The sequence below is a fragment of the Suncus etruscus genome, chromosome 11, assembly GCF_024139225.1.
Source record: "Suncus etruscus isolate mSunEtr1 chromosome 11, mSunEtr1.pri.cur, whole genome shotgun sequence".
NCBI classification, from domain to species: Eukaryota; Metazoa; Chordata; class Mammalia; order Eulipotyphla; family Soricidae; genus Suncus; species Suncus etruscus.
In genome coordinates, this window is record NC_064858.1 from 57,769,622 (window position 1) to 57,782,529 (window position 12,908).

The window sequence follows — 12,908 nt, forward strand, 5'->3', positions numbered from 1 at the left end:
AGAAATCGCTCCTGGCTTGGGGGACCATATAGGACTCCAGAGGAGTCTGTCCTAGGCTAGTGCATGCAAGGCAATGGCCTACCACCAGCCCCCATTCTAGTCCTTTGAGCTATCTCCCCCACCTGAGATATCATACTAATATTTACATTTTAGAAAATATGAAATTCAGTCCCAGACTGACTTAATGTTTTATAATTAGTACTAACATCAGATAATTTTTATATTGGATTATTAATGTCACATAGAATGGGATTTTGTTTTGTTTTATTTTATTTATTGATTGATTTATTTTGCTTTTTAGGCCACACCTGGTGACTCTCAGGAGTTACTCCTGGCTATGTGCTCACAAATCGCTCCTGGTTTGGGGGCCCATATGGGACACCAGGGGATCAAACCGTGGTCTGTCCTAGGCTAGCGCCGGCAAGGCAGACGCCTTACCACTTGTGCCACTGCTCTGGCGCACGCACGCACGCACACACACACACACACACACACACACACACACCACCACACACACAAATGTCCAGAAACCAAACACTTTACATTTTTAAAATGATCAATTTCTGGGCTATGAGAATAGTTAATTAGCATATGCAAGGCAAACTCCCTACCACATGCACCACTGCTCTGGCCCCTGTTTTATTTATTTTATTTTATTTTATTTTATTTTTGGTTTTTGGGTCACACCGGGCAGCGCTCAGGGGTTACTCCTGGCTCTATGCTCAGAAGTCGCTCCTGGCAGGCTCGGGGGACCATATAAGATGCCAGGATTCGAACCACCATCCTTCTGCATAAAAGGCAAATGCCTTACCTCCATGCTATCTCTCCGGCCCTGGTTTTTTCTTTTTTCTTTTTCTTTTTCTTTTTTTTTTTTTTTTTTTGGTTTTTGGGTCACACCCGGCAGTGCTCAGGGATTACTCCTGGCTCTACGTTCAGAAATCGCTCCTGACAGGCTTGGGAGACCATATGGGATGCTGGGTTTCAAACCACCATCCTTCTGCTTGCAAGGCAAATGCCTAACCACCATGCTATCTCTCCGGCCCTATTTTATTTTTTTAATTTGGGACAAACAATATTTCCAAAACCCTACTGAAAAAACAATGAAAAATATAATATCAGCTTATGTATATGAAAATACATTAGAATAAGGGGTTTATATGTTATAGATGATTCATGCACTTGCCATCAAATTAGCTAATTTTTTATATATGCCCACATAAAAAATCAAATTATAAGTTAATCTAAATCAGAGCAAATAAAAATAAAAATTTAAATTTTAGGAAAAATTATTTGCCATATACAGGCCCACACAGAAATTTTTAGGGGAAAAAAATGAGTGTTTCATTAAAACTGCTGACCTTTGGCCAAAGACATAGCTCAAAGGGATGAACACATGCACTGTACAAAGGAAGCTAGCTTCCAGACCTGAGTTCAACCCCTAGCACTACCCGGTTCCCTGAGCGCTGAGGTGGGAGCAGTATCTGCTTCCTCACTGTCAGGCATGATACTATCAACAAGAAGAAACTGCTGACCTCTGGAGCCAGAGAGATAATACACCAAGTAAGGCATTTGCCTAACAAGCAGCCCACCAGGTTCAATCATGGGCAGGTCATCTGGTCCCCTAAGCACCACCAGGATTGATCTCTGAATGTAGAGCCAGGAGTGAGTTCTGAACATCATGGATATGGCCCAAAAGCAGAAAGAAAGGGGAGAGGGGAGGAGAAAAGAGAGGAGGAGAAGGAAGTAGAGAAGAGGGGTTAGGAGAAGATGAGAGAGAAGTGGAAAGAAAGACGAAACTGCTAACCTCAATGTGCAAACTAGCTTTCCTCCTATAGGTTGTAAGTTCCATCAGGTAGGGTTTGGTGCCACCACAGACCTGTGGCATATGGCACAGTCTATAGCCTAGTAGTTTCAATAGGAACACAGCAAATGTTTCAGCAAAACAAGAAACAAAACAGATTTACAAAAAATCTCCTGAGGCAGTGGGGCATTTGCCTTGCATGAGGCCAACACAGGACAAACCCAGGTTCAATCCCTGGCATCCCATATGGTCCCCAACCCTGCCAGAAGCAATTTCTGAGCACAGAGCCAGGAATAACCTCTGTGTGCTGTCAGATGTGACCCAAAACTCTAAAACAAAAAATAAAAAAGTTCTGAGGAAAACTGGAGTTTGATTAAAAAAAATAAAAATTAGAAAAAAAAAAACAGGAATGGAATAAAATAGCATTTTGTTTAGAATCTATTTAAAAAAAAAATCTGAGCAGCTTCAGTCTGACTGGAGAGTCTCAAAGTCCTTCTGGGGCCCCCAAAGCAGAAACTCAGAGGGTAGACAGGGTGACACCATGCTCTCATGCCTTCTGTGGAAATGACTTTCAAGTTCTCATAATTAAGGGCCTAAAAGCATTTAAACACCATCTCATATTTAAAAAAAAAAAAAAACAGCAATTCAAAATACATCGATTCATGTTATTTGTTTGGGAGTACTTTGGGGTCACGCCCATGGGTGTGGCTCAACCCTGGCTTTGCACTCAGGTATCACTCCTGGCAGGACTCCAGGAACATATGGGGGTATCAGGTGCATGCAAAGCAAGCACTCTACCTGCTATGGTATCTCTCAGCTCCCACATTAACTCATTTTAAAATAACAAGCTAAGCCAATGCCCTTCAAACTACGGCCTGCGGGCCACATATTGTATTTATTCCCATTTTGTTTCTTCACTTCTAAATAAGATATATGCAGTGTGCATAGAAATTTGTTCATAATTTTTGTTTTTACTATAATCCGACCCTCCAACAGTCTGAAGGACAGTGAACTGGGCCCCTGTTTATAAAGTTTGAGGACCCCTGAATTAAGCTATGGTGAAAAACTTGTTTTCGTGTGTTTTGGAACCACACATGGCCATGCTCAGGGGCTACTACTGGATCTGGTGCCAGGAACTAAGCCTCGGAATCCCATGTGCAAAGCATGCACTCCAGTCCTTTAAGTTCTTTCTTCAAAAGATAAAAAACTGGGGCCGGCAAGGTGGCGCTAGAGGTAAGGTGTCTGCCTTGCAAGCGCTGGCCAAGGAAGGACCGTGGTTCGATCCCCCGGCGTCCCATATGGTCCCCCCAAGCCAGGGGCAATTTCTGAGCACTTAGCTAGAAATAACTCCTGAGCATCAAATGGGTGTGGCCGAAAAACCAAAAAAAAAAAAAAGATAAAAAACTTAATTAAAATATATTCCAAAGCAATAATAAAAGTTCAGTGAAGAGACATTGTTTTTTTTTTGTATTTTTTCACAAATATTTTTAATGAGCTTCATCACAAAAAATACAGGCATTTCAAAATCTGTTCTTTCAATCTCTCCCATAAACTACTTTGGCTGAGGTATATAAAGAAAACTTGGGTGAAGACAAGTATGTGGTTGGAAGGGGAGTATTTTAACAGTCATTTCCATTTATATTGCATTTTTCTCTTTAATAACATACCAAAATAAGTGATAGTCTCTTTTAAAAAAAGTTGCAAAAAGAATGTGTAGCAACGTTAATGAACCAAAGCCCAAAAGATTTGGTCTTAGATCTTAAAAAAGGTTAAAAAAGACCAAAAGCTTTTGGTCTTAGGGCCACAGCAATAGCACAGTGGGCAGGAAGCTTGCTTTGCATGTAATCAACCAGGTTTCAATCTCCTGATCCTGAGCACTGCCAGGAATTATTCTTGAGTACAAAGCCAAGAATAACCCCTGAGCACCAGCAGGTATGGCTCAAAAACAAAAAAGCTACTCATCTGGGGCCAAAGAGATGGCATGGAGGTAAGGCATTTGCCTTGCATGCAGGACAGTGGTTCGAATCCTGGCATCCCATGGTCCCCTGAGCCTGCCAGGAGCAATTTCTGAGCATAGAGCCAGGAGTAACTCCTGAGCGCTGCCGGGTGTGACCCAAAAACCAAAAGCCAAAAAAAAAAAAAAAAAAGCTACTCATCTTTCTTGTACTTTCTTTTTTTTTTTTTTAAATTTATTTAAACACCGTAATTACATACATGATTGTGTTTGGGTTTCAGTCATGTAAAGAACACCACCCATCACCAGTGCAACATTCCCATCACCAATGTCCCAAGTCTCCCTCCTCCCCACCCGACTCCCGCCTGTACTCTAGACAGGCTCTCCATTTTCCTCATACATTCTCATTATTAGGACAGTTCAAAATGTAGTTATTTCCCTAACTAAACTCATCACTCTTTGTGGTGAGCTTCCTGAGGTGAGCTGGAACTTCCAGCTCTTTTCTCTTTTGTGTCTGAAAATTATTATTACAAGGGTGTCTTTCAATTTTCTTAAAACCCATAGATGAGTGAGACCATTCTGCGTTTTTCTCTCTCTCTGACTTATTTCACTCAGCATAATAGATTCCGTTTTTTTTTAATTTATTTAAACACCTTAATTACATACATGATTCTTTCTTGTACTTTCAAAGGCTCTCTTACCCATAACAACCCACATTGGTTATATGAAAAAAAAATTTACTGAGTTAAGAAGAGCTAGCAAATGGTGGCATACTACTTTTAAGATTCTTTTAAGATGCTTCTTTCTGTGGGAGCCAGCCCAGAGACACCAAGAATCATAGTCTCTCCAGGACCCACACCCGGTAAGATGTCCCTACCCAACTAATGTGGGGCCAATTACTGCCGTGTGATTGAGTACCCAGAGCCATTATAAAGGAATGCTGCCCTGCTCTCTGCCTTCTTTCTGCGGATCCAGCCCAGAGACACCAAGGATCATAATCTCTCCAGGACCCACACCAGAGGAGCATGGCTGCTAAGCTGCGGCGCTTATCTTTTAACCCCTGAACCCCACTTTCCACATTGTAAAATGAAATCTACAACCTTAACAATGGGGAAATTTTGTAGTACAACCCCATGTTTAAAGAATCAAGATTGCTGCTCTGCTAATCCAAAAAGTACTAAACAGTTAGGTATCCTCTCAAATAAGATGTTTAGAGTAGAATTATGAAAGATGTTCAGGGAGCTCAAAAAAAGCATCAATAGATAGACTCGAATGGAGCACAAATAAGTATCAAGAGGATTTGACTATTGAAATTAGAAATTTTCACACTGAAATAACTGGTCTGAAAAACTCGGCTTATGAGTTGAAAACCTCAATGGAAAACCTCTCCACTGGAGTAACGGCAGCTGCAAACAAGGTCAGTGAGCCAGAGATGCAGAACAACTCCATACAACAGAAGAGATTGGAAGAGAACTTTAAAGCAAATGATCAATGTCTAAACTACTCAAAGAATGAAAATAGAAGTCTTTGAGAAACTCAACAGAAACAATATAGGAATCAATGAAGTCCCAAAACCCAGAACAAGAATAATAAGAGGAGTTGGAGGAAGAGTGAGAACAGGAAGAGGAGGAAGAAGAATTTTAAGAAGGATAAGACGAAGAAGAGTAAGAAAAATAAGGCAAAGAAAAGTAAGAATAAGGCGAAGATGAGGAAGGAGAGTAAGAAAAGAGCAAAGAATAGTAAGAAAAGAAAAAGAAGGAGGAAGAAGAGTAGGAGGAAGAACAAAAAGAAGAGGAAGAAGAGGAGAAAGGGGAAGAAGGAAAAGAAGAAAAAAGACAAAAGAAGAGAAGGAAGAAAATGAAGAGGTGAAAGAAAAAAGAGGAAGTAGAAGAGGCAGAAGAAAAGAAAGAGGAGGAGGAAGAATAAGAGAAAGAAGAGGAGAAAGAAGAACAAGAATCTACAGCCATACCACTCTGAATGTGCCCGATCTCGTCTGATCTGAGAAAGAGGAAGAAAAAAGAGGGACAAAAAAGAAGAAAATGAATTGAAGATTTATTTTTAATTTATTTTCTTATAATAATGTCTCTGTTTAAACAACGTGATTATAACATGTTTGTAGTTGGGTTTCAGTTTAAAAAATTAAAAATAAATTTAAAAAAAGATTCTTTTAAGACAATAATAACACAGTTTGGGGGAGCTAGTGCTACTGAGAAGTACCTTGCAATACTATGAAGCTGCTCAGCTCACAGTAGTTCAAATAAGCTTCCCAGAATACTAATTTCAAGACCAGGGAGATGGTTCAAAGGGCTGAGTATATACTTTGTACATACAGTTACGAGTTTCATTCCCAGAATACATGATTCATCTACCAATCACCATTAGCAACCCCTGAGCACAAAGCAGGGAACAGCTCCTGAGTACCACGGGGTGGGAGTAAAAATTTCTAATTTCATCTGAAAGCTAAAATTTTATCACTGCATAATATTTCACTTACTTGTGGGCTAGAGCAATAGTATAGTGGATAGGGTGCTTGCCTTGCATGTGACCAACCCAGGTTCGACCCCTTGAATCCTAGATGATTCCTGGAGCACCAACAGGAGTGATTCCTGAGATCAAAGCCAGAAGTAACCTCTAAACACGACTGGGTATGGCCCAAAACACAAAAAAATAAAAAATAAAATTTACTATTTGTTTTCCTCTGTGAGATGGGATTGCATTGATCACTGTCAAGAAAGTAATCTTCCACAGAACCAAGTCTGAGTAAGCATAGTGACATCTGTCCTTCCAAGCTCTAACTAGGGTTTTCCATAGAGCAGAATCACTGAATCAGATCACTCAAGACAAATGGCAAATGTGCCTTCTTCCTTCCAGAGAGCTCATCATCATGCAGTGGGACTTCAAGGCTTCCTGCTGTTTTGTAAAGCTGGAGAATGATGGCAAGATGCAACCCAGTGAAGAATCTTTAATGTTCTTCATGATTATTTTTCTTCGTTTTTTGGGGGGGAGGGGACATGCATCACAGAGCTCTGGACTTACTCCTGGCTCAGAGATCACTCATGGCAGGCTTAAGGGACCATATGGGATGTGCTGAGTATCAAACCTATGTCAGCCACCAAAGTAGCAACCAGTTTCCAGTAATAAAGCTTAAAGCTTCCAAATTTCTTATCTGTGACTGTGTGATATCTTTTATATATATTATATATCATATATATTAGTTTTTATAAATGTATACATATACATGCACCTTTAATTTGGGAGTATCTTATCTATTTTAATAGTAAGTTATTTTCCTCCATGTTCCTCTTAAAAAAAAAAAAAACTGTTGTCCAAAAATGATCCCTTCTCACCGATTCTGGAAGGACTTTCCGGCAATATTATCTCTGTATGAATCAAACAAAACATGGTACTGATCACGACTCCACTCCAAAACCACCTAGGGGAGAAAACAGAAAAAAAAAATTTGTTACCTTTGTCACTAAAAACAGTGCAACGTCTGTATAATTTCATTAGGAAATGCTAATGGGAAGAAGAAACACAATCAAACTATTCATTTATCTTATCTATCACCTGCTTGCCAGATATCAGATGCTATGCTCACTCAATCTGGACTCAGAGTTCCCAAACTTAATTGGCCTATCACCCACTCTTGAAAAAAAAAATCACTCAGAACCCCTGGAAATCTATCTTCTTTAAATGAACCAATCGAAAATGTTCCCTAAGAGCCACAGAGCTAACACAGCAGGTAAATTGGCCTTGCACATGGGGTCAACCTGGCTTCAATCCCCAGCAAGCAATATGGTCCCCAGAGCCCTGCCAGGAGAGATTCCTGAGTGCATTCAAGAGTAAGTCCAGAGCACTGCAGGGTGTGGCCCAAAACCTGATAAAAGTCGAAAAATAAGAGAGGGGCTGATAGCACAACAGGTAGGGCTGACCAGGGAGGGACCCAGTTCATTCTGGCATCCCATTTGGTCCCCCAGCCTGCTAGGGGCGATTTCTGAATGCAGAGTAACCTCTGAGCGCTGCTGGGTATGGCCAAAAACCAATTACTCAATGAAGTTTTAAAAAAATAAATGAAATGTCCCCCAACTGTACCAGAGACTACAATGGGTCCTGGATATTTCCAGTGACCCCCGCTTTTCCCCTCTTCCATGGGTGGTACTACACTCTGGGAAAAGTGGTCATGAGGAACCAAGTATACTTCAACTAGGTAAATAACAGCAGTAACTCCTGGCTTAGAAAGGGGGAAGTCAGATTGTTTTCTTTTTCTGTATATGTAATCAGGTATTTTCCCTCTGTGTGTATATGTGTAGTCTGTATATATGTATGTCTGTCTCAGTATGCAAGGTAGGAACCACATACCCAGTGCTGGGTATGCTTCTTTTAACATTTTAAAACACTTTTTTTTTTTTTTTAATTTTGGAGCCATCCCAAACAGTGCTGGGGGACTGCTTTCAGCAATGCTCAGGGACTATGCAGTACCAAGAACCAGACCAGGGTCTCCTCCTGAATGCAAAGTATGTGCTCGGTTAACTCTTTGAGCTACTATCCCTCTGGCCCTCAGCAGAAAGAAGGAAGTGGTGGTCGCAAAGAGCAGGAAGAAGGCAGGAGTATCTGGGTAACATGCAGGAAGGCCAAGGAGTAACAGGTGTGGGCTGGCTGAGAGAAACTGCAGGTGGCTTTGGCCAAAACACAGAAAAATAACTGGAGAAACCGTCCAAAACAGAAGCTGTGCCCTGCTATGACATGTCCTGTGAACCATGGGAAGGGAGAAAGTTCTGCAGGGCTTTAAGTCAGCTAGACGAACTCTCCAGTACTCAGAAAACACTCTTCTCAGAGCAGAAACACAAGGACAAATATGGGGGAGTGTGGCCTTACTACTACCTCCAAGGCTTCAGCTGATGACCTTGCTGTGCATTTCAGATAGGAACTCCCTTCTGTGTGAATTTCAAATCTGCATGATTACCCACACATATGCTGTGTTTCCTCTTCTCTCCCTCACCACCACCCTCACAAACATCCCATCTCAGGGACAGGAAAGACAATACTGCAAGGAAGAGTGTTTGCCTTGCACACATAACACACCTTGCAACCCGAACGGTCCCCAAGCACTATCAGGAGTGATCCCTGAGTATTGACAGGTATGCTCCCCACAAAAAATAAAAAATAAAATCCCATCTTAGCCACCTGCTCACCAGACTTCATAATTTAGTAAACACTTGTTACATGAATTCAGTGCTACAATGCCTATATAATTCTACTAGTTTGACTGATTACTTTTACCAAAACCATTATAAGGAGGACATAACAGGCCAAATCCATTGGGACCTAAAGGTAAGGTGGCAGAAGAATTTGGTAAGGTTATAAAAGCCTTATGGCAGGACAGCACGGTGTATCAAACCGAAAGACTTTAAGAAGACCATTGGAAAGATAATCAGTTTGCAAGAGACAATCAACAGGATCCACATGAACCACTTCTATTCTTGATGGAGGGTCTTCATCAGGACTTGAACAAAGCTGATATACGGAATAGGCATATAGAGGAAAATAGAGATCATCTTGTTGACTCCAAAACTGTAAAACAACCTGGGCAGAGACACAAGCACTTTAATGTGTTTAATTACTACACTTTTTCCAAGGCCAACTTAGTTCTACAATTCAATGCCTCATCTGCCACCAAGAATCTCAGACATCAGATTTCTACTCATTTATCTTGCCTTTGGCATCTATCAATTAATGTAGGTTAAAAGATTGCCTTAGAGGGCCGGAGAGATAGCATGGAGGTAGGTTGTTTGCCTTTCATGCAGAAGGTTATTGGCTCAAATCCCGGCATCCCATATGGTCCCCCTAGCATGCCAGGAGCGATTTCTGAGCGAACAGCCAGGAATAACCCCTGAACATCATTGGGTGTGGCTCAAAAAAAAAAAAACAAAAAAAAACAAGAAGAACTAAAAGACAATAGGGTTTATTGCAGCCACTGTGACACACAGTAGGAGACCTTATAAAGAACAGAAATTTGTAAACTACCACCTGTCCTCTTTATATATTTGAAATGCTTCTGCGATGGCAAGAAAATGAAAAAAACTATAGACCTATGTGGACTTTCCTTGAGAAAACCTTCATCTATCATAGTACACTAGGAATTCTAAGAACAACCAAGAATACAAAGTATTCTGTTTTGAATCATTATGATGAAATGAAAAATTTCATTGGAAATTTTCAAATTTTCAAAATTCAATTAAAAAAAATGGGCTGTCACTGCATAGCCTATTGTAAAAATACAGCAAGAAAACATTGGTTAAAAATCGATAATCAGGGGGCCGGAGAGATAGCATGGAGGTAAAGCGTTTGCCTTGCATGCAGGACAGTGGTTCGAATGCCGGCATCCCATAAGGTCCCCTGAGCCTGCCAGGAGCGATTTCTGAACATGGAGCCATGAGTAACTCCTGAGCACCACCGGGTGTGACCCAAAAATAAAAAAAAAAAAAAAAAAAAGAAAAATGAAAAATGAAAAATTGATAATCAGGGGCCGGAAAGATAACATGGAGGTAAGGTGTTTGCCTTGCATGCAGAAGGTTGGTGGTTCCAATCCTGGCATCCCATATGGTCCCCTGAGCCTGCCAGGAGCGATTTCTGAGCATAGAGCCAGGAGTAACCTCTAGTGCCTCTAGGTGTGACCCAAAAACCAAAAAAAAAAAAAAAAAATCAGGCATATTGCCGACCCAGATTCAGTGCTTGACATCCTAAATGGCTTCTCCCCTACCTCCCACAGTTCACTAGCAGTGATTCCAGAGCATAGGCCAGGAGTAACCCCTGAGCACTGCTGGGTGTAACCTGAAAAAACAAAAACATAACAAAAATATCATAAAATGCTTCATTTGGGAGAGAGACACAACACAACAAGATGATCAGACACTTTGCATGCTAGAGGCCTGGATTCAATCTCCAACAGCACATGTCAGGGATGTGGTGACAAGATGAGCATAGGGATGTGGCTGGGTTTGGGTTTTGGGGATTAGAAGCAACTGGAACAATGAGGAGTATGTGCTAATGAAATGTTGACAATGAACAAGAGGAACAGAAAGAAGCCTATAGGCAGTTCAGCTACCTGAACTTGATCCTCTCTCTGACCAAGGGATTAGCTGACAGAAGTGAGTGAAGGAGGAAGCAAAGGCTTGGGTCAGTTCCGGTCCCCACTTGCAGAGTGGAGGCACTCCATGACAGAAAGGTCAGTGAGGGGAAGGGGGTATCTGAAGCACACGCTATGGTCAAGGTAAGCTCCAGGGCACTCGTCCACTCCTTTGGCCTTTTCCCTGACTTGGGGCAATGAATCTCTGCTGCTGGCTCCTCAGATACAACCACAAGAGAGAACAAGCTCTGCCTTGGCCTTCACATGCAGCACCACAAGCACAGCCATCAAATCCCTCAAAACCCTCAATAGAGTTCAGTGGGAAAGCACAACCCCAGAGCCTGTCCCAGCACCATATGGTCTCGTGAACTTACAGGAACCCTCCCCTCAAAAAAGTAGTTGGGGGCAGCCCCTGAGTAAGTGGGTGGGCCTCCAAAATAAGAGAAACAGGGGCCAGAAAGATAGCACAGTGGTGGGGAGGGTGTTTGCCTAGCATGCAGCAGACCTGGGTTCAATCCTCAACATCCCATATATGGCTCCCAGAGCCTGCTAGTAGTAATTCCTGAGCATAGTCAGGTGAGCTGCCAGGTGTGGCCCCAAACCCAAAAATAAACAAAACAAACAAACAAAAAAACGAGATAGCTATCTATTTTACAACAGAACTGTACAGATGCATGTGGACTCCCTGACACAGGATAACCATTTACATCCTGTAGTTAACAGGACAGCCGGCATCTGTGTTCTTTATCTCACACACACACACACACACACACACACTCCCTGACACAGGATAACCATTTACATCCTGTAGTTAGCAGGACAGCCAGCATCTGTGTTCTTTATCTCACACACACACACACACACACACACACACACACACACACACACACACACACACACACACACCTCTCAAAGTATAGCTGGTAGGTATCTGCCTTGTCTGCAGCTGATGCAGGTTCAATTTCTAGCACCCCATAGTGTCCCCCAAACCCTGCCAAGAGAGATTCCTGAGCATAAGAGCCAGGAGTGAGTGAGTGAGTGAGTGAGTGAGTGAGTGAGTGAGTGAGTGAGTGAGTGAGTAAAAAAGGAAGGAAGGAAGGAAGGAAGGAAGGAAGGAAGGAAGGAAGGAAGGAAGGAAGGAAGGAAGGAAGGAAGGAAGGAAGGAAGGAAGGAAGGAAGGAAGGAAGGAAGGAAGGAAGGAAAAGTAAGTAAGTAAATGTCAGTAAGTGTTGGAAGGGAGGGATGGAGGGAGAGATAGAAAAATAAATAAATAAATAAATAAATAAATAAATAAATAAATGTCACTGAGTGTTCATGGGCCAGAAGGTTAGTACAGTGGGTAAACTTGCACAAGGCTGACCCCAGCACCACATCTGATTCCCTGACCTCCACAGTGAGCCCTCAGCACAAAACCAGGAGAAAATACTGAGCATCACTGGAATGATCCTTAATACTCCCTGGCCCTAGCCCTGCCAAATACAATTGTTCTTAACCAGAGTCTGCTAAGAAGGTGGGAAAGAAACTATGGATTCAACAAAGGTTCTTTCATTCCCCCACTCCCATTGATGCTGCAGAGAACACAGTCAGCAAGAGCAAAAGGCGGCCCTTATCCTACACATTTAGGGACACTGAGGTTATCCCCCCCCCTTTTTTTTTTTGGTTGTTAGGTCACATCTGGCGGCACTCAGAGGTTACTCTTGGCTCTGTGCTCAAAAATCGCCCCTGGCAGGCACAAGGGACCATATGGGACACCAGGATACGGGGATTCGCTGCATGCAAGGCAAACGCTCTACCACTGTGCTCTCTTCTCTGGCCCCTTCTTAACATCTTTTTTTTTTTTTTTGGTTTTTGGGCCACACCCGGCGGTGCTCAGGGGTTACTCCTGGCTGTCTGCTCAGAAATAGCTCCTGGCAGGCACGGGGGACCATGAGATACTGGGATTCGAACCAACCACCTTTGGTCCTGGATTGGCTGCTTGCAAGGCAAACGCCGCTGTGCTATCTCTCCGGGCCCTTCTTAACATCTTA

General features: G+C 42.2%; 1 protein-coding gene across 1 annotated transcript in view; it reads right to left on the reverse strand.

The window, feature by feature from the left end:
• GNPTAB (N-acetylglucosamine-1-phosphate transferase subunits alpha and beta) overlaps positions 1-12,908 on the reverse strand; it is a 92,143-nt gene that overhangs the window by 54,248 nt on the left and 24,987 nt on the right. The window contains exon 2 of the mRNA XM_049782802.1: positions 7,103-7,188. Coding sequence (XP_049638759.1) covers positions 7,103-7,188 — 86 coding nt within the window. The remainder of the gene's footprint in view (positions 1-7,102; positions 7,189-12,908) is intronic.